The sequence below is a fragment of the Artibeus jamaicensis genome, unplaced genomic scaffold (genome assembly GCF_021234435.1).
Source record: "Artibeus jamaicensis isolate MK-2021 breed Jamaican fruit bat unplaced genomic scaffold, CSHL_Jam_final contig_525, whole genome shotgun sequence".
Classification (NCBI taxonomy): Eukaryota; Metazoa; Chordata; class Mammalia; order Chiroptera; family Phyllostomidae; genus Artibeus; species Artibeus jamaicensis.
This window is the reverse complement of record NW_026521874.1, coordinates 12,918,280-12,940,899: the sequence shown is the minus strand read 5'-3', so window position 1 is coordinate 12,940,899 and position 22,620 is coordinate 12,918,280. Positions and strand designations below refer to the sequence as shown.

The window sequence follows — 22,620 nt, the reverse complement described above, 5'->3', positions numbered from 1 at the left end:
CTATCTTTTCTGAGTTGTTTGCATTAAGAGTCAGTTGTAAAATTCCCTTATATAGCCTGGAAACAAGCCCTGTGTCAGCTCATGAGATAACAGTATCTTCTCCCAGTCCATACGCTGTTCCTCCTTTCCCCCACCAAGTCCTCCCTAAGACGAGAAGTATTAGTTGGTGAGTCCTAGTTTACTGAGCTCTTTTTCTGCTGGACAGTCTATGCTAAGACATCTTTCACAACCCACGTGAAATCCTGAAGATTTCAACCTACATTTTCTCTTAGAAATTGTAATGTTTCAGTTTTTGCATTCAGGTCTAAAATCCAATTTTTGCGTATGATACAAGGTATGATGGAGGTTCTTTTTTCCCTTATAATACCAAGTTGCTCTGCTATCGCTGCTGAAAAAACCACCCCTTCTCCAACGAGTTCCCCTGGCATCTGTGCAGATGCCAAACTTACGTGTTTGTAGGTCTGCCCTTGAACTACCCTGCGGCACTGATCTATATGTCTGTCCCTACACAGATACTGTATTGTCTTGAGTGTTATGGGTTTATAGTAAACCTCGAAATTGGGTGACCTGACCCAAGACTCCCAACTTTGTCTTATTGCTTTTGTTTTGTTTTCTGTTTTCTGGGTGGTTGTCAGTTTTGTTTTGTTTTTTTCCCCCTCTCTCTCCCCTAGGTTCTTTGCATTTCCGTGTAAGGTTTTTTGTGTTTTTTTTAGATTTTATATATTTATCTTTAGAGGGGAAGGGAAGAAGAGAGGGAGAGAAATATCAATGTATGGTTGCCTTTCATGAGTCCCCTGCTGGGAACTGGCCTGCAACCCAGGCATGTGCCCTGACTGGGAATGGAACCGAGATTGTCTGGTTCGCAGGCCCGCGCTCAGTCCACTGAACTACACCAGCCAAGTCCATGTAAGTTTTTTAAATCACTATGAAAATTTCTTCTCAGAAAAAGCTTGTTGGGGATTGATTGGGATTGTGTTGAACCTATAAATCAATTTTGGGAGAATTAACCCCTTAATCATATTGCGTATATAATCCATAAATATAACATATTTCTCCATTTATCTGGGTCTCCTTTAATTCCCCCTATCAATATCTTACAGCTTTTGATATAGAAGACTTGTCCTTTTCTCGTAATAATTTTCTCTGGTTTGGGGTCAGGAAAACGGGATTCATGATATGATACGGGAATTATTCCTTTATTTTCTGAAAGAGATGGTGTAAGATTCTATGAATTCTTCCTTAAATGTTGACTAGAACTCATCAGTGAAGCCATTTGAGCCTAGAATTTTCTTTGTGGGAAGGTTTTAAATTAAAAATCCCACTTCTTCATAGACACAGGGTTATTAACACTTTCTATTGCCTCTTGTATTAGCATTGATATCTTGTGTCTTTTATGGATGTGCCCATTTCATCCAACTTGTCGAATGGACTTCAGAGTAACTAGAATGAGTGAAAGCGGCCAGATCTGCGAGAGAAGGAGAACACAGCATCTGATCACAAAGGGGCGGGAGGGACAGGAGCAAACGCTGGGTGGGATGTATGCGGTCAAACTTAAAGTATCTGTATCTGGTCTTTGTCCCAGTTCCAGGCCCAGAGCTCCTGAAACCCTTGTAGGAGGAGTGTCTATTCACAAGGAGCACTTTTCAGCCGCACCTGAGTTTATGCTGATGAGGTGGCCCTTTGACAGCTTCACGGGGCTGGTTGCCAGAGGAACCAACCAACCACCAACCAACCTCGAGATAAGAGGGGCTGGGACCTTCAGCAGCACCATTAGATTTCTGGGAGTCTAGAGATAAAGTTCAACCGCCCATAGCCAGTGATTTAATCAATCATGCTTACAAAATGAAACTTCAGTGAAAACTCTAGAATGATGCAGTTTGGACAGCTTCTGTGCTGGTGAACCCACAGGTGTGCTGGGGGGGCGGTGCTCCTGGATTGGACATGGAAGCTGTGGGCCCCCTCCCCACCGAGCTGGCCCCAGCTAACGACCGTTTTCCAGTTCCGGAGTTGTACCCTTCACAGTAATACCCATCCTAAGCATAACACTTTCTGGGGTTCTATGAGTTGTGGTAGTGAAAAATCAAACCCAAGGGGAAGGTCACAGGAACCTCAGGTGGGAAGTCAGCCAGGCAGTAAAGCAGATAAACCTAGGCCCCCATCTGCAGCTGGTCTATGAAACCAGCCCGTCTTGTGGGACTGACCCCTCAGCCTGGCGGGTCCAATGCTGAGTTGTTGGTGTCAGAACTGTTTTGACTCGCGGGACACCCAGGGGGTGGCAGAGAACTAAAAACTGTTGGGAGAGGACATAATGCGCATGTCCCAGACCTTAATTTGGGTCATGGCTTCACAGGGGTAGACAAAACTTACCCAGGTGTGTATTTGAAATACATGCCATGTATTTCAGGTTAATTATACCTCCAAAGCTGCTTTGTAAAAATTATACCACAAGAATGCAATCAGCACAATTCTGGGTGTGGGAAACGCTACACAACAGATGACCTGGTTTCCTTCACAAAAAAGTTCAAGAGGAAAAATGATGGATGGGGAGCCTGTCTATTGTTCAAAGACGACTTAAAAAGAAATAACAAATAACCATCAGGCATGGTGTATGGACCTTAGTTCAGCCTCAAGTGAAAACATAACCGTGTAAAAACTGATGAAATGTGACTACAGATTGAATAGTTAATGATATTTAGGAGGCACTAGCTCTTCAGCAGCAGCAGTGCATTATTACGTTTTGGTATCTTTTTTTAAAGATTTTATTTATCTTTAAAGGGGAAGGGAAGGAGAGAGGGAGAGAAATATCAATGTGTGGTTGCCTCTCATGCATCCCCTGCTGGGAACTGGCCTGCAACCCAGGCATGTGCCCAGACTGGGAATCGAACGGCGATCCTCTGGTTCGCAGGCCCGCACTCAATCCACTGAGCTACACCAGCCGAGACACGTTTTGGCCTTTTAAAAGTTATCTTTCAGGAAAGCCGGCAGAAGTATATACAGATGCAAGGACACGCCACGTCTGGATGTGCTTCCAAACCACCCACAGGGACCGGAGGGCGTGGATGCACCGAAACCGTGACGTGTTGGTAACTGACAAAGCCCAGTGACGGTGACATCAGTTTCACTGTATTATTCTCTCCCTCAGTATGCGTTTGGCATTTTCACGGCAGAAGTTTTTTGAAAATTCCAATTCTGGCCTCCAGATTCCTGGACTGTTACTTTACATACTTCCTCATCAAAACAAGGTACATATATACACTACATGTATTGATAATACCTTATATATTGATGGGAGGCCTAATTTTTTTTTAATTTAGTATCAACTGGCTGAAGATACATCAACCCTACTGAGGTCCATGACCTACTGAGGTCCTACTGTGGAAGCACAAGGTACATACAATGAATGTTGTATCGTAACTTTTAAAACCCTCCAACTACTGCTGTGGTCGCAAGACTAGCTACCAGATACCTCTGCTGTGCGCCAGCCAAAGAACCGGCAGGCTCTGCTGTACTTCCGTACCTTCTTAGCAGAGAAACTGCTGTAGTTATGACATGGCTGGATATCTCCCACTATTAAAAGCCTCTATATTCTATGTGAGGTTTAATTCTGCTTTATTCTAACGTCCAAAATAAAGACCAAGCAAGTGGGTAAGAGGAGGCCTTGTCGGCAGCACCGCTCAAGTAAGAGTCACTGCCATCACTGACCATGTAGAAACCCAACGGGCAGATTGTTTTCAAAGATAAGGTGACTAAGCAGTCACACCAGGATTCAACTCCCCCAAAAGGAAATGGCTTTCTTTCATGTGTAGTAACTAAGCATTTTCCACTAACCATTAAAGACCCAAAACAAAGCTACCTCACCCAAAGTCGCAATAAAAACGTTGCCACTGGGCTCAAAACCACCAAGCTCTGCCAGCAGACTCTGAAGAGGTCTGTAAAAGTATCTGGTACAATTTAAGGCCCATGCTTTTCAAGTTTCCTCCGTTCACCAGATCTCTGGCAGAAAGTCTTGCATATAATTTACATATCATTAGGCAATTCCGCAGGAGACCATTTACATTCAGGAGATCACAATCTAATTAAGCTAAATGTGAATCCCTCTGAGTTTTTTCCTACAACGCTTTGACAGTCCACGTCATGTTTTTAATGTCTTTTTCTTGGCGACATATTACCTGATGTTAAAGTCATGTAACCAACTTGAGTCTCCCTGGTCTAAGAGACCCATCATCATATCCACAAGTCACCCCCAAATGGGCGCGATCTGAAGGGTGAACACACGCACGGGGTCGTCGGTTCACCTAATCAAAGGCACTAAAAAACCTCACGATCTACACAGTCCCTTCAAATTGGTTACAATAATCACTTTAGAATCCGCTTGCTTCTTACCAGGATGCTTTCGAATCGGCAACAATACACAACAGCTTGGCCCTACGGCTGTGCTGTTCTCCGAGTGCGATGAGCCGCAGGGAGGGCGAGACCACAGGCCTGGAGAGTGCAGAGAGCCTGGTGCATGCTCCTCGCTTCCGAGAGCCGTTTTTTGTTTTTTTTTTTAATATATTTTATTGATTATGCCATTACAGTTCTATTTCCCCCCTTCATTCCCCTCCACCCTGCACACCCCTCCCCCACCACTCCCCCCCCTTTAGTTTATGACCATGTGTCTCAAGTTCTTAGATTCTATATTTCCCATACTATTCTTGCCCTCCCCCCTATCTATTTTCTAGCCCCAGGTGCCTAATGAAGAGCCGTTTTTAATGTAATTATCTCACTGAAAAGACATCGCGGGCCTCTCTGGCCCATGGTCCAAACTCCTTGGCGCGTTACAGGGAGCACTTCCAAAGGGGCCCCAACCCAACCCATCACCAGCACGTCGGCCGCTGCCTTCCCCTCACAGCAGCCGCACTGGATTTCTCTTCCCTGCCCTGCTGTCCTGGAAACATCAGTCCCTCTGATGCTTTTCTTCACCTGAAAACCTCCCACGCCTTGCAGGATCCTCACTGTGGTTCTTACTTCAGTTCCCACTGCGTGTCTGATGGCCCTGCTGTACCATTTCCCACAATGCGCTGTTAAAATACATACTTTGTACAATAAATACACGACACATACATATAACTAAATATACAGTAAATATATATTATGTACACCTAGAACCCAGAGCCCTGGGACAAATGGAGCTCCAGTGGTCAACAGCATTTCTGCTCAGGGAACGCAGATTACAGCAAAGTGAAGAAAGAAGGTCCGTGGTTCTGAACAAAAGGTTTCATTTCAGTACAAAGCTGCTCAGAATGCGGATCTTCCAGAAGCTTCTGCACAATTCTCCCCTTGACAGGGGAGTACTTCTTTTCTAGAAGCAGAAAACCACGTTGGTGTGTGGTACTGGGGTCTACGCCACTGATGAGCATGTGAAACCTGCAAAAACCCACTGACTCATTCATTCTTTCAGAATGCATGCGGCATCCTTCCTCTGAGCGGGGCACTGTGTGCAGCGGGCCCACTGTGCCCCCGCCCTGACAGTGCCTGTGTCCAGAGGGCCGAAGCATCGTCAGAGGGAAGCCCCAACCCAAGGTGACAAGTAGGTCTCCACCCGGGCAGGGACAGGGGCTACAGACCCCGTCCAATATGACTGAACTGCAGGACCCACGGGGCAAAGACGAAGTGCGAGAGAAAGCACGGGACCACCCGTGAAGGGTAAGAACAGACAAAGAACAGACACTTAACAACAACAAAAAAATACCCAGAGGAAAATGCCAGGCCACAAGCAGTCTACAGCTTTGCATTCACTTATTTCTAATTCTCTGATAATACCTAAATTGCCCCCCTTGAGATTAACATCCAGCTTTTCGTGGCTTATTTACAGCAAACGCCCCCCTTCCGAGGACTGACAGATGACACAACCCGTCCTTCCAACCGGCCAAATGCTGGCTGTTGGATGCAAATCGGCATCCGGCAGGCCCTCCAGCACCCAGGCCTCCTGCCCTGTCCTCCTTCCTCAGACAACGTGAGCCAGTCCAGACCGCAGTGAGTGAGCACCGTCAAGACGAACAGATTTGCAAACTGAGACGCGCTTCACACGAGATCACCCAGTGTTATTTCTCTGCGACTTGTGTTTTAACTGGATGGGTGCCTTTTGGCACACGAGAATGTCTAATCTGTGCCACAGGCCCATGCACCTTCCCCTTCATGACCCGCAGGTCTGGGTTTGCCTGGGAGAGCCCTCTGTACTCCAGAGCACTGACAACACATTCTCTCATGTTTTTCTATTTTTAATACGTTCTCATTAAACACTCTGTAAACCCAAGGCAATCCGAATGAGGACCCACATGAGAATTTTAATGAACCTGACAAGCTAATCCTCATTCATCTGCAAGAGAAAAATGGGCAAAGGGACCTATTACCATTTTTAAAAAGTAAAAGTGGAGATTTCTGCAAATGTAAAACACTGCTATGAATTTATTTTTAAAGATATTATTTATTTATTTTTAGAAAGAGGAAAGAAAGAAAGAGAAACAGCAGTGTGCAGTTGCCTCTCGAGCGCCCCCCACTGGGGACCTGGCCTACAACCCAGGCATGTGCCCTGACTGGGAATTGAACCAGCGACCCTTTGGTTCACAGGCCGGCATTCAATCCACTGAGCCGCAAAAGCCAGGGCTACCATTTCATTTAAAACAGTGTGGTGTTGGTACAGGCACTGACACGGTCTGCAAAGTCGTATATGTCTATTTATATTCATCTATGGAATGTAATTTGGTTTATGTATGAAGGGGGCATTTTGAGTCTGTGGGAAAAGGGGTGTCTGTGACTCTACTGGGCCCTGACTCGGGTCGCCTCGGATTTACAGGTTACCGTAAAGAGACCGGGCCTCTTCCCAACAGGGAGCCTTCCCGTCTAGAACCACCTCCTGGCTCTGCGCATGTTCCGGTTTTCTCCGACTTCTCCTCCCAAAGTTTCGTTTTTCTTCACACTGGCCTACTTGGTAATCAGTCAGTGAGCTCTGGTTTAGAGCGACACATTAAAAAACATTTATTTTAAAGGTTCTGACAAATTAATATTCAGATAATTTAAAAATAGAAAGCTGCTCAAGTAAGTTTAATGAGAGACACTTACATTGTACCGTTTCATTAGGCATGGCAAGTACACTTAGGCGGGGGGTCGTCTCACATAGCATGAGTTAATTTTTCCCCTGCTTCATTTAAACATCAGAGTTATGACTGAAGAGCTACTCATAACCACATAAAGTTCAGTGAAGTTGTTTGTACTCAGAGTGAATGGATGATTTGCTGAAGTTTCATTCTTACTACGCACTCCCTCTTCTACAGCCTTCCTGCATCTTTCTCTTCTTGACCTTCTCTGAGATGTCTTTGAGGCAAGAGGTTATAAATCTGTCCACGCTGCTTGTACGAGTCAAGACTCTGGCTGCAAATGAAAACCCTACCCACATCCCTGCATCAGTGTCAGGAAGCCTGGTTTTACGTCATCTGATGCAGTTCCCAAAAAGCACATCTTCCTCCCTTCTAAGTCGCAGTACGTCTTGCATCTGTGTGCAAAGCTCTCATAGGAAGTTGTGTCCTGTGAGTGCTCTCACACGGGACACAGGGACGCCTCAGGTTTTTGTCAGCCCTGCAAGAACACGGTTGTGGTCCTCCCACCTACACATCTGCTCAACTGTTTTTAAAACTTGTTCTAAGAATGTTCAACCATGCAATGGAGTACAGTGAACCTCCGTAACTGTCATTCAACACACGTGTTATCAAGATTTTAGTCTGCTGCTTTTATCCTTCCCGCCAATGCTCCCCTATTTTTTAAAGCATTTTAAAGCAAACCTCAGACTACATGTCATTTTACGCTTATTTCTTTCGTTTGCATTTCTGAACGTTATGGGCATTCTCCTTACGGAAACACAACCTGCTGTCCCTCCCCACCCTCACCCTGGAAATAATACCAATAACTCCTGAAGACCCAGTATGCAGTTCCTATGCAAATTCCATTATTCTCTTATTTTGCACAGTTGGTGGGTTTGATCGGGACCGAATCAAGACTGTACATGTGTTTGACTGTTACGCCCCTGAATTCTGTTTTCCTCTAGAGTCCCCTCCTTCTCCCCACCACCCACTTTTCATCTCCGCACCGGTGACTCAACTGAGGAAACCGAGTCAGCAGTCCCAGAGGAGGCTCCACCCGGCATGTACCAGTCCGCTTCCTCCTCTGTTCCTACCTCCACATTTCCTGCAGGCTCAAAGGGACCGCTCAAGACTCGATTCTGTCCCAGTGCCCCTTCTGGGGGCAGGGACGCTCACTGGGCGGTGTTGATAGTTCACACCGCCTCACTTACGGAGGCACGGAGTTATTTCTGCTCGGTGATGTGAAAAAGACTTCCAAAACTCAGTTGGTAATTCTTAGAAGAATGAGCCTCCATCAACTAGGACCTATGGCTTACCCTACAATGTATTTCTTACAGGAAAGACAAGAGACATGCTTAATTCTTTCCCCTTCTGATTGTCACCATTCAGAGACAGAGCTGGTGCCCTACTTTTACTGCCAATGGTGATAAGTACAGAGTGTCATTTTCCTGTTTGTTTGGGGATGGATCTCTTTTATGGAAGCAGGGGAGTATCTGCCTCCTACTGCTGATGTGACATTTGACTGCAAACCTGGGGGTTTAAAACAACAGAAAGTCATCACATTACAGATGGGTAGGCAGGACGCCTGACATGGGTCTCACTGGGCAGAGGTCAAAGTGCCGCCAGGGTGTGGACCCAGTGGAGGCTGAGGGGAGAGTCCAGCTCCTCAGGGCCACACTCCTGGGCCCATGGGCCCACTCCATCTTCAAGGCCGGCACTGACTGGCAGGTGGGCCCCTTCCTGCCCGCCTAGTAATACCCTGGGCCCTCCCACAAACCCAGGACAATCTCTGTATCTTCACTCAGCGCGTGAGCTTCCTTACTTCCATCTGCAACCTCGTCCTCTCACCACGTATACACAGCACATTCAGAGGTTCTGGGGATTAGGAAGTGGACATTTCAGGGGGCCAGTATTCTGCCTACCACAAGGGTTTCGAGAGACAGAGCATTTTAATCAACTGCAGCCATACTCTTTCCATGTTCCGACCACCCCACCTCTGGCCAAGAGAATCCCTTTTTCCTGTGTATGTGCATGTTAGGTTTGGTGCCCACCCCAACCCCTGCCTGGCTCCTCTGCTGCTGGGTACAACAGGGGTCCGGACTCCCTGCCCAGCCCCGGACGGCACCCTGAGTCAGGTGTGGCCGTGCAGCTGCCCCCGGAGACGAGGCTGCAGGTTCTGCTTGGAATTTTCCGTGGCTGGGGAGGGTAAATGCATAGATTTGAAAAGAAAAAAGGATCATGCATTTAAAATGACTTCCTAATTCAAATTTAATCTTACAGGGTTCTTTCTTAGCTCTTGTCATGTACTCACATATTTGCAGTTAAGATCTTAATTCTTATTACCCAGCTGCATCTGTAGAGTCTCTGTGAAATAACTTTAAATAACAACATTGAGACTTCTGAATGCAGCTCTGTTTATTCTTAAAAATAGAGAAGGCAATTTGGCATCATCTGGCAAAGCCGCAAATGCCTGCATCTTACTTACTTCTACGGGCACTATTCTACAGAACACACGGGGCCAGAGATCCGCAGGTAAGCACATTCCCTGAAATAACAGCTGCTGAGATTCCGAACAGAGGGTTAGGCACAGAACGATTTTATGGCACATGCAGCAGCAACAGAAAGGACTCAGACCGTCTCTACCTGACCGACAGGGCAAAGCCACACGTCGTCACAGTGCTCACTTAGTGCGCTCCAACACAGAGAACCCCGCCCCAGCGTGACCTCAACCACCTTCCTGGGCACCGGTTAAACATGCGACCTGTTCTATCTCCTATCACGATGTACAATGCGCCACTAACAACATTATCAAAAACAACAACCCGACGTTATCTCGGGACATAAAAATCCTTTATGTGCTGAGAGTAACTGATAAGAGTGTTGGAGTCAAGGATCCGCATTTGCCTGGTGACCCGGAGAGACAGGAATTTTAATTTTGCTTTTAAGATAAGCGTGCCTGTGAAATTATAAAACAATGTTGGGGGTGAGAAAATATTAAGACCCCTTGACGTGCAGCTTTTCTCAGTTTATAGCACTGCCATCATCATTTTTGTAAAGATTGTATTTATTTATTTTTAGAGAGGGGAAGGGAAGGAGGAAGAGAGAGAAACATCAGTGCATGGTTGCCTCTCCCGTACCCCCCACAGGGGACCTGGCCTGCAAGCCAGGCCTGTGCCCTAGACCAGGGATCGAACCCTCTGGTTCGCAGGCCGGCAGTGCACCCACTGAGCAACACCAGCCAGGGCAGCCGTCATTGATAACTATCCTGTTACTAACCATAACATTTCTGACATGTCTTAAGGAATTACTCATATATTTATTATTAAATCGATGTCTCCAGGAGAATTATGTGTAAGTTACTGGAGCACCCCTTCAGTTCCCTGTGGTCGATAACCCTGTACTGAATGAAGACAACGCATTTTCAAATGTGTTAGTGACTTCGGAAACTGGCAATGCTCCCCCCCCAAACCTGAGAGCCTTCTTCTCCAAGACGGTCTAGGAGGCAAAACTCAAGTCTGCAGGCATCTGTGTCAATGCACAGCGTTTGCACTGAGGCTCGCTGGGCCCTTTGCTGTCAATGTGACCTTGAGCAATCAGCTTCCCTTTGAACCTAAACTTCCTCCTTCTTAAATGGAGATAATGAGTATTGTAGAGACATTTCCAAGGAATCAGAAAGTAAGGGAAAAACCTTGCCCTCTGAGAATTAAAATTTTAGGCCTACACGTGACACAAAGGACAGAGAAGTGCCAAAGGCCCCGGAGCTGGCTAGCCTTGCTGTGGCTTCAGTGACTGTCCTAGCAAATCCAGCACAGGCCGCCTGCCACTGAGAACAGGAAACACAGAAACACGGAAAGACACGTCGACACTGAAGCCGCTCCCCGGCAAGGAATTCAAGCATCCACGTCGGGCGTAAAGCCACCCAGGGAGCTATGACTGGGTCCCAGCTGGAGTAGACGAGGTCATGGGCTGGTGCTGGCTGTGCCGCCTCCAAGGGCCACTGCACTTCCGGAGGCAGCCGTGGGAAGCCCAACACGTTCACCTCCATCATGATCACTTCGATACGGATCCAAGTTACAACCTGGCTCTCACGAAAGTCACCCAGGGCTGGGGGAATGTGAACCGGGCAGAGCCACGGAGGCCCTTCAGCAGAGTCCTGCTTCTGCCGCCTGCTCTGCCGTCCTCTGTGCTGCCCGACAAGGTCCGGAGGTGACCACTGGCCGGAATCCGAAACCCGAAACTCCAAACTCCCGTGACGGGGTTTCCACAACCTGCCTCACTTTCCAGGATGAAATCGCCAGAGAAAAATTAGCGATTTTTATAAAGTAACCCGAGTGTTAAAAATAATTTCGAACATCATTCCCCCATAAAGCTGGTCACTAGATTTAAAGGACAGAAACAGAGATACTAGCTGGTTTTCCACATAAAATTTTAAAAAATCAACGAAATGATTAAACCCTAAGAAATCCCCAAACATCAAACTCAGGGGTTTGGGAGGGTTGGGTGGGCAATCAATGACATAGCATCTCCTCAGTCATTACGTAGAAAGTGTGTGGAAAACACCTCTCCCTTCCTGACCAATGGTAGCCGCGATGTTTTATAACGTACATAATAACCTTTCCTCCGCTGTCAGTAAAAGTGAAACAGAAGGAGGCAAGTCCGAAACGGAAAAGAAAGCACAAAAACTTGACACCCCACACTCAGTATTGTCACGACAGAGTCACTGCCTCGTTCCTGTCCCAGTTTCACGGTAACAAGGAAAACAAAGGTAAATGGAGGTGAAAGAAGCGGGACCCCTAGAAGATGTGCATTCGAGTCCCATGGCCTCAGGCATTGGGGTTACTTCCACTTCTCCCTGGAGTGTGACCCCCCATCCATACCAAACAGCAAGAGCCACATTTTTTTTTCCAATCCTTACCCAAGGACTATTTTCTAATTACTCTTGGAAAGACAGAGAAACATCAATGCAAGAGAGAAGCATCAATTGGTTTGCCTCCAGTACACACCAGGACCAGGATCATACGTGCCTAGACGGGGGACTGAACTCACAACCTAGGCATGTGCCCTGACCAGGAATCAGACCCACAACCTTTCGGTTACAGGACAATGCTCCAAGCAGCTGAGCCACACCGGCCAGGGCATCATATTTTTAAACGATACATCTAGTCTCAGCCAGTGTAGCTCAGTGGATTAAGTGCCAGCCTGTGAACCAAAGGGTTACCAGTTCAATTCCCAGTCAGGGCACATGCCTGGGTTGCAGGCCAGGTCCCCAGTTGAGAGCATGTGAGAGGCAACCACACAATGATGTTTCTCTCCCTCTCTTTCTCCCTCCCTTCCCCTCTATCTAAAAAGAAATAAATAAAATCTGTAAAAAAAAAAAATCTAAAATATCATCACAGCCTTAGTCACAAGGCAAAATGAAAGTCTGCAATATTTCACAGCTGTGTAAACGCCTTCCCATGTAATGTCTAGTTCATTTTTAACTTAAATCCTTATCAAAAGCAATACAGATACAGAAAATTTAAGAGAAATAACCTGAAAATATAACCAGAGTTACCTTTCCAGATAAAATAACGGAGAGCGAGGGGCTGATGTAATTACACAAGGCAGTAAGCAAGAGCTTAGCGTTCGGGAAGGCGGTGTCGCCGAAAACAAAAGCGCTCACTGCTTCTCGTAGCCAACGGCACTGCGAGTTTTTAGCACAGGAAAATGTACACCCTAAAGCCCTCAGAAGAACACTTCAACACGAAGCCCGCTTTCTCCCTAAAATATTTTAGCTCCTAATTACCTAAAACGTACACACGCCGAGCACTCACTCAGCTCCCTGCAGCGTGATCGTTGTCACGATGCCTGCAGCTGCATCCGGCCTCCAGATGCTGACCACGGAAACGGCAGTCCCCTGACCGAACAGCAGCCATGACCTCTAAACCATCTGAGGAGCCTGAGACTTTCTCCCGTGGATGGACCTGCAGAGGGACTTGACCACACCCTGGAAACAGGACTTCCTACCAGTTTTGCCATCACTGAATTAATCATAGTACTTCTACAAATAATACATCGTTAGTCTCCTCCGCGTTTGATGTTCCCCTCAGCCAGGTGGCACGGAGGCCGATGAGCGCAGACCCCGGCAGGGTGAGGGGAGTGGCTGAGGAGTGGAGCGTGGCTTCCTCCGACAGGCTCGGGGAGGTGCCTTCGAGTATCTGAAGGCCTCTCACTTCCGAGGGAGAGTAAACTCGTTTTGCACGGGCACAAAATGACAGTAAGAGATCGGTGCACAGAATGATTTACAGGGAAACTTTGCGACACCACAGAGCTTCCGGAGACGCTCCTCAAAGATGACCCTGGATGTCAGACAGGGAAGTGACCCACCCAGTGCATGACCAGACCGGACGTTCTCCAGGATCTTTTCAAACAAGATACACCGCAGTGTCACATCTAAGGACACCTGGAATGAACCACCTCCGCTCAGTGTATCGCAGCCTGTGGCTTTTACATGATGCTTTTGGTTCATTGAAGCAGAAGACGTCTGAAGTGTGAGTCAACTCTCCTCATTGCTTAGTTATCTGCAGTTAAGAGTAGCACACTCGTGAACGCGTACTGAGGCTAACACAGCCAGAGCCAGGTGGGCAGGTGGGTGGATAGATGAACAGATGATGGATGGATGGATGGATGGATGGAAGGGAAGGAGGGAGGGAAAAAGAAATGGGGAGAGGGAGGAAGGAAGGAAAGGAAGAAAAGGAATCAAGTGAGGCACCATGTACAGAAGGTTCTAGACACAGAGCCAAACGGAGCTAGAGGAAAAAAACTGAGAAGAAATCTGGGAAACTCGTCTTCGTATGGGTCAAAGGCCAACATCGCCCCGCCCCGCCCTGCCCCGCCCCATCGACAGCCCGACTTTATGAAAGCCCCGCCCCTGAAGCTGTCCCTCTGGGCGCAGGCCCGAGGGCCGCCCCCCCCACCCCCGTGCGTCCCACCTCACATCTGCGGCTGCCTCCTGCTGTCTAAAGGCGTGACATCATGTACTGCGTATAACCCCAACAGCAACCATTCATGGTGTAGTGAGAAGAAAATCATCTTGCGATACTTCAATCGTTTTCTCTTGAGTTATCTGTGTCTGAAATTAGTGTTTCCTCCTGTTTACAAATACACTGCATGGGCAGAAAATGCTTATAAGACACTGAGATTTTTATGGGGTCACTTCAGGACCAGAAATGAACAGACACCACATTGTAGAGATGGGAAACGCAACACGGAGGATCCGGGCGACTCGCCGAGGACCCGTGGCGAGCTGCCAGTGGAATCGGGTCCATATCGTTTCATTCCTAATCTAGAACTTCCTCTTTTATTGTATGTGACATACTGTAGCAGGGAGGACACAGGAAAACGAGGGGCCGGCGACGACGGCTGGCCTCCAAGCTGACCAAGGAGGAAGGTCTGCCCTAGCTACTCTCCTGCAATCACCTCCCCCTGCTCCCAGGACCCTGGAAGAAGGAAATGGTAGCGAACAAGTACAGGCCCAAGGCTGGGTCAAGGCTGTCTGGTACCAAACCGCCAGTCACCAGGCAGATGAACTGCAAAAATATTTCCCCTGTACTTCCTAATGGGCTCGTCCTGCAATGTCCTGTACAAAGCACCAGAATGTGTGTGTGCTCCGCACTGAAGCTTCCACAGACGACCTAAAGGAAGACTTCCTACTAGAAGATACGGGATCTGAGTGAGGAGCCAAGGTTTTACTTCTGCATTTTGAGACTGCCGGTAGCAATAAAAAAAAAAAAAAGTAGGTCCAGGGGTTCTAACGTCTAATCAGTGATTAAAAAAAAAAAAAAAAACACAGAGAAGAACAAGGAAGCGAGAAATAAAAGCGGCAGAGGCAGGTCTGGCACATCCAGCCTCATTAGCATGCCAGTGACTTATCATACAAATGACTTAATAACACTCCCATTTCCCCGTTGCCGGTGCCCAGAGAACAAGGCCAGACAAGACCATCCCGCTGGCCGAGTGCAGCTTCACCCGCGGCGGCCTCCAAACACAGGTTCCTTCACAAAGGAAGGTATTTGAATGGAAAGTGATATTGCAAATAAAGCCTAAAATATTGTTTTGCCCTTTAACCCTTTTCCCTGAAATGGAGATTTCTTGGGGGGGGGGGGTGTCGGGGGATAGCCTGAGCTGCCCTTTTTTCTAAATTGTAGAAATACTGTTTGCAGGCCAGGGGGAGCGGGGTGTGGGGTGGGGGGAGTGGTCTTTTAGACAATTTCTCACTAAGAGCAGCAAGCCTGCACGTCTTGTGTTAAACAGAACAGGCGTTTAACCCTCAAGCTCCTCATGGGAGACGAGGGCGGACTGCTGATTCACTTAGCCGTAATTACCGTTCTCCAGGGTCCCGGAGGAACCGCTGCTCTCTAACAGTCTCCGAGGACAGGCCTGACTCTTCCAAGGGTGTACCAGCAGCTGATGGAGACAGCCGCAAAACGGCACTTCCCCAAACACAAAAGTGTTGCTATTCTGTCCATTCCTTGCAAAATGAGCGGAGAGGATGTTCATTATTCCTTTTCAAGAGAGGGCACAGCAAGGTAGAAAGAACCCAGACTGAGGAAAACCTCGGTCAAGTTCAGCTGTCACCTGGGCTGGGCTCCTTAACCTCCCTGAGCACCTGCTCCTTTGGTAAAATGGGGCCAATGTTACTTCCACAATAAGACAGAAGAACAAATGTATCACTTCTGCAAACTGCCTGGTGGAGGGTAAGTTCTCAATAAACAGTAGTTAGTATATCGCTGCTTCCTGGAAGTTACTGTTCTCTTCCCCTTGGCAGGGCTACAGGGACCCCAGCATTCTGTTCTCTCCGACTCTGAAATCCAACTCTGCTGGCCAGGCACTGACGGATGAAGACCTAAACTTCCCTTCTGCCAGCCTTGGTTCCTGACCCAAAAGTCCCCATCTTGGTCCAAACAGATGTGTGGCAGAGTCAAATTCAGCGTGCTGAGGTGGCGCTCTCAGAGGCGGTTTCTAAGACACTGCACGTGAGAGGCAGGCCCAGGGCCTCGGCGAGATCTAAATGGGCGGGGCGACTCCAAGCGCCGCACGGTGCCGGCTCCGGCAGACTCTAGGGCCCAAACGGACTGCACGAATGTCCATTTATAGGAACTGACAGCAACACACCACACTTACAACTTCACACGGACACAAACTAGCTTTGACCAAGAACGAAATAATAACTGAAAGGCCAGAACAAATTACACTTTGTATCTGCACCCTAGTGAAACAGAAGCAAGACACCCCCCACCCCCCCCATTCATACGTAGAAATAACTCCCACTGACAATGAAGAGCATTCCCTCCCTGAAGGCTGTTCTTTCTCTTCACCTTGACTTTTCAGTTTGAAGCTAGGCTGGGGCACAGAGGGGACAGGCACAGGACATCCCTAAGACCAAAGCAGAGGGGACAATTTCAAGTTCTCCAACACTCACTCACTGCCTGGAGTTTGGGAAGTGACTGAAGAAACTCCACTTCCATGAAAGAAAACTGAACTACTTCTCAAGATCAATTTCCTAGGGCAGTTTTACCAATAGGAAGATGGGCCCTCCCACAGTATTTGACTCCCATATATTATGGGAGTCAATGGTCATTTTAGAGAACTATATTATTTGACTCCTGTACATTATGGAGAGGTAGCTCTTCAAAGGAAATAATTTAAGAATTTGATGTAAAACCATGAGCAAACAATGTGTTCTGTGAATACAGACTAATAAAAGCCATCCTCAGTCTTTGGTTAAACGGAATCTTCACACAACTTCACTTTAAAGTAAACATCTCTCTTGGCTCAAGGCTGGTTATTTCCCACTAGACCCTAAGGCCCTTGAAGGAGGCAGCCACCGTGCACACAGGGTCCGTTGGAGCACCCCCTTCGGCACCTCAGAGAAATGGCTGTACAGCCCCGTACTGAATTAACGTCAAAAACGCCACCCATCTCCTTAAGTCTGTCTCGATGCTCCGAGGAAATAAAATAGAGAATCATTAAAATGTTGTTTTCAAAACCCCTTAGCACGTTCTATGAATACTCCGAAAGGCCAAGCTTTGCAACTGATGATCCCAATTTTCAGTGTCCACATAAGCAGAGATGCCACTCCGGGGAAAAGATCAGTTTTGTGTTTCTCAACCTCTTTCAACCACGTGGAAGGCCAGGTCCAACAACCTTTGTTTGGAAAAGGTTTACGGAGTACTGAGCCTAACGCAAAAGCTGTCTTTGTCACCCCAGGCCTTACTTTTTTAAGATGGTGATCCCCCATCAGCCTCGGCTTATGAATCAGACTCTATTAAATAAAAGCATTTCTTTTCTGACACGGCCTGAGACAACCGGCATGCATATCTGAACGACCGGGTTTTGCATGGGGCCTGCACGGTGAGTCCCGGGATCAGTTTACTCTTCTCGATACAGCCCATTATTTGCTTCATTAGCTCAACAAATATTTCAGTCAGCCAGAGCAGCTTTATGACTTGGACAAATAGTCAGCTTTTACAGGATTTACACTCATTGGTTCGTTAACTGAATAACGTGTCAACATAACAAAATGGTTGTCTCTGGCCATCTCAGAAAAGTAACATCTCCCCGGGGAGCAGCCTGGCCCATTGGCTGAGGTTCTCTGCAGCCCCCACTCCCTCCCCCCCCTCAGTCTCCTTTCAGTTAAGCTGGAGGGACTCTGCTGCTTTTGTGTGCAAAACTGTGGAAAAGGCAAAGTCACTGAAATAAGGAAGCACCCAGAAGACTATAGTGACTTCAAATAATTCACTGGAAATAAAAAGTCACTGGTGTCACTGGTGAGACACCAAGGGCTTGTTTTCCATTTCTCACTTAGGGACTAAAAACGCAAATCTCAATCTCCTTCTCGAGCACACGGATCCCTCCAAAATGAACTAGAAACTCTTGTCAGAAAACGTGTGTCTGACCAGGAACCTTCACCGAATGAGTGAAATCACACTAGCTTTTCTGAGTCACCACGCTGAGGCATTTTCACACTCGACCAACTCTTACCACACCCAGAAAGCCCCCAAACCTTCCATCCCCACTCCGAAATCCAGCAGGTAGACCACTAACGGCACCGCAGGAATAGGAAAAAAAAAAATTTGCAGGAGGTTCACCTGATAATCTCATAGTCAAAAAATCCTAACGCACAGCCACAGGGGTGGTTACTATGTCAATGGTCCCATTAGGGAACTAAAGCCAAAGCCATTGAGATAAACACAAAAACAAATTAGGATCCCTGGAGAAGGCTCCAACAGCACAATTCAAGAGTCTGTTTTAAAAATAGCAACGGAATATCAATTACTAAAGAGCTGTTTCCTAAAATTACTCTCCTGCTGATAGCTCTCATTTCTAAAATGTCATAAGGAATATGCTCCCAGTCACTAATTCTGCCTTGTAAGAAAAAAGCCTCAGTCAACGATACCACCTAAAACGAAGGCATTTACACAAGGAAGTGAATACCCTAAGCACATAAGCACCTCCTTAAAAACACTAAAAAGCAGAAGTCACACTAAGTTCGAAACACTGAGGGGGAAAAAAATGAACAGAAGTTCCTAACTTTAGTAATATTATATATCTCACAACACCACCCAAAAAAGACTGCACATGTCAAAATTTATTGAATTTACATGCAGAAACTCTATATACTTGGGGCTCCTTACCCTTGAGGGAGGGTAGGGAAGGCAGCGGAAAGAGGAATGAAGCATTTTATTCCACATTTATAGAAATGTAGTTTGTTTTTTTAATGAAATTCAGGTTTGGAGGGTATGTTCTTGTTTTAACCCGTTTCCCGGTGGCTGGAAATTTTAAATGGCACTGATTACTCAACGAGCTTCAGATGCGTTCAGGCGGACCCGGAGTGTTAATTTCACAACCCTCCAAATGGTCTGGACTCTTCCCTGATTTTTACTGTTTGTCGTTGCTTTTCAAAGAGCACTGCCTGCAGAACCAACCCAACGTGGGGGCTGAGAAGGGCCAGCAACCCAGAAAGAATTAGCAAGTGTGTGTTCATTGACACAATCTGGCTTTTCACAGCAAATAACTCAAAGGGGCTGATCCTTTCTATGGGGTAGCGCTTGGACTCATAAATGGACCTGTAAAAATAATCTGGTGATGGCTTAGCATCGAAAGAAAGATTTATTTTTCCCCCTTGTATCTGGTTAACATTGAAGCAAACTTGGGCGTATAAGGCTACAGAGACCGACGCTTTCCAATGGAGAGTGGCTTTGGTGTAGATTCCAATAGTTTACAAGACTGCATGGCCTCAAGGTCATCCTAAAGAGCAGGTCTCTATCATTAATTCCACCAAGAGCTGTTTAGGGAGAAGAAGCCACATTTGCTGACAACTCATGATGGTGTGAATTAGGAAAAAGGGGGGGGGGGTGACGCCAACCCTAATGCTAGTTTAAAACACTATTAGAAAGTCACTATTAATCTGATGAAGAATCTTTTCTGGGGTTCTGATAAGGATATGAATTAGTGAAGCCTTTTACTAGCTCATCAATAATACATCATTTTCAGTTAAGATAAAATTACAACTTGATAACCGATGTCAACCCAATACATTTAATTTAAAACCATTTTTTAAGTTACAACTTGGTATGGCCTCACCAAGCCCCTTGCCAATTCCATGGGGGCCCTTCTTCTGGCTATTTAAACAACTCCCAGTCTGGAATCACCCATTCAATGTGCATTTTCAAGTGAATCTTATTTCAATTCTTTAACAAAGTGCCACCAGTGGAACTGCCAGTTGAGGGAAGCAGCTCAGGTGACACACTCGGCACCACAAAGAAGACTGAGTGGGTCACAGTCCACTCGTTACTGCCTGGGACACAAAGAGGAAAGGAAAGGACGGTAGGAAGCCAACTAGACGAATGGACCTCGAAGGGAACAAGCCTTGAACTGTAGTTTACATACCTGGGACAAAGGGCACTATGCCTACACGACTAAAGAGCCCAGAGGGGGCTGAGCAGAGGGTGGTTGGAAACTCGGACAGCAGGAACCAGGGAAGGAACGACCAGGATGGATGGAGCTCAAGGGAATGACAGGAATGGATAGAAGGAGACCAGAAGGAAGGGGCTGGACAGGGAGGATAGGGATGGGGTAGAATGCGCAACAGAGGTGGGGCAACAGGGACAGGCATGGAACAGGAGGGAACTACGGGGAGAAAGATCAGGCTGTACGGATAGACAGGGATGGGGCTGGCTTGAGAGACGGGGATGGGACAGAAGGGGGCGACAAGTATGGAACTGATCCAGCGAAGTCACAACCACATCCTAACCAGCCCCTCGTTGGAGCGCTCGCCGCGCGCGGGGCACTTTGCGGCGCTCTTTCCCGGAGTCCCCCCCAACGGCCCTCCGCTGCCCCGTTTCTGAGACGGGAACTGCGAGGCCGGCCCCGCAGTGCCCACTCCCCGAAGTCGCCGGAGGGGGAAAGCAGCAGCCGAGCGCCCGAACCCTCCCGGACGCAGGGGGTCGCTGGCGGCCGCTGGGGACCGCGACGCGGACCCGGGAAGCCGGTACCTGGGCTCCGGCAGGACGATCCTCTTGCTGGCGCGGGCGGCCGGGGTCGCCTTGCTCTTTTCCATCGCCATCAAGTAGCTGACATCGGCCAGCACGGCCTCTAGGTCCGCCATGTTGGCGAGCGGCGGCGGCGGCGGCTCCTCGGGACCCGGACGGGACGCGCTCCCGCCGCCGCCGCCCGCTGCGCCCCGACGTGGGGGGGCCGCCCCGGGGCAGCCCCCCGCGCGCTCCCGACCGCGCGCGCCCCTTCGCGCGCGCCCCTCCCGCGTCCCGCTCAGCGCCCGGCGCGCCGCAGCCCTGCACCCGCCGGGGTCACCGCGCCCCGCCCCCCGCGCGCGCCGCCCGCGGCCCCGCGCACGCGCCCCCGCCCCTTCCGCGAGGGGTCTGCTCGGAGAGCGCGCCCCGCGGTGAGTGACCCTTCCCGCTGGGACTGGCTGGCCAGGCCCTCGGAACACCGTGCCTCCTGGCAGAGTCCCCACCGGCACCGTCCCGCCCTCCCCTCGGGGTGGCCACGAGGGACTTCCTCTACTCCTCCTCCTCCGGACTTCCCGCCCCCTGCTCCCCGCGCTCTCACGCCCCTCTCTCGCCCAGGACCACTGCAAGTCGGACTTGCGCGGGACCCGATGCCTACCACACGGGGGGCAGCGGGGAGGTCTCTGTGCCCTGGACAAAGTAGTTCTGAAACTGGGTAGTTCAATCAGCATTCCTCCAGAAGGTCTGGGGTGGCCCCAGCGATGTCCCCGCAGGTGATGCTGCAGCCGTGGTCAGGGTCTCTCTAAAACAGAGCCCCCACACCTCCTCCTGACCCCGAACATCCCCTCTGTAAACTCAGCAAAGAGAAACCCAACAGTTGGAGAAAGTTGCTTGTCTCATGCCAAGCAGAGCAAAGTGGGGTGAGAGCTCCCCACTGGGAGCCGGGCAGCCCTTAGAGAGCCCACTGATGGAGGAGCTGTCTGCTCAAGGTGGTCACCGCTCCACTGCAGATGGGTGAGAGAGGTTTGAGTTTGGTTATTAAAATGGTGGCTGAGAACTCGTATCCCTGCTGTTGTTTTTCCCAGTTAAAGAGAAAATTAGGGAGCACCTCCTGTGCACGCTGACCCACCACAAGGGTGATTTGGGGAAGTGGAAAAGCTAGAAGCTGAAACACCAAAGCAAGAGGGAATTTCCAGCTTCCTGATCCTCAGTCTCTGGGGCTGGTTACCACTCCCCACGTGGGCCTGGGGTTTTCATTTGCTTCTTACTTTTCTACTGCAGTACACATGCTAGTGCACGTTTCAGGACCCATGTGGCGCACTGGAGTGGCGTGAAGGGATACCCAGAAGTCTCCAGAAGACCTGAGCTAGGAATTCATTTTTAAAAATTTATCTGCGTTGATCGTATTGCACCATGAGCCTAGATTTTACTAGGATTTGAGTAAACGTTCTGTCAGTAGCTTGCAGGGTTAAAAGAGTTCACCAGACATGGCCAAGGGTGAATTTTGGACGTTGCATGTGATGTCACAGCAGAGGCGGCCTGATCTGGTCATCACAGGAACCCTGCCCTCTTTTGTTCATCTCTTTCCATTTTTCAACTGTCCCCCCACTCAAATCTGTTCCCTCTCTGTCTGCCATCACAATCGGTCAGTTTCACCAGACATTTCCCAAGATTTGCATAAGCCAAATATCAGCCTTTCATCTTCCACCCACTTTTTTTTTTTTTGCCTAAAAACAGGAACACAGAATGTCTTGTCAAGGGTCACCCCAGAAGGAGGGCAAGTTCCAAAAAAAGCCAAACATATTTAATACAGTTTCTTTCAGTGTGTCTTTTTATCATACCACTTTTCTCATGATTAGATCATCAAATAAATACACGCCTCTGCCTACTTGTACTTGGTCCTCCAAGTACAGAGATTTTTAAACTGGCCTCTTTGACTCAGTTAAGAATTTTTCTTTTTTTGGTGGTGGTGGGTTATTTTGTTTTTCTTTTGTCTG

The 22,620-nt window shown here is 48.3% G+C and overlaps 1 protein-coding gene across 2 annotated transcripts in view; it reads right to left on the bottom strand.

The window, feature by feature from the left end:
• Positions 1–20,974, bottom strand: part of GRK3 (G protein-coupled receptor kinase 3) — a 110,171-nt gene extending 89,197 nt beyond the window's left edge. Inside the window, exon 1 of one of the 2 annotated variants that reach the window (XM_037156211.2) lies at positions 20,651–20,974. In XM_037156211.2, the coding sequence (XP_037012106.2) occupies positions 20,651–20,763 (113 nt within the window). In that variant the 5' untranslated portion in view covers positions 20,764–20,974. The remainder of the gene's footprint in view (positions 1–20,650) is intronic. The other variant, XM_053669596.1, reaches the window with a different exon arrangement.
• Between the last annotated feature and the right edge of the window lie 1,646 nt (positions 20,975–22,620).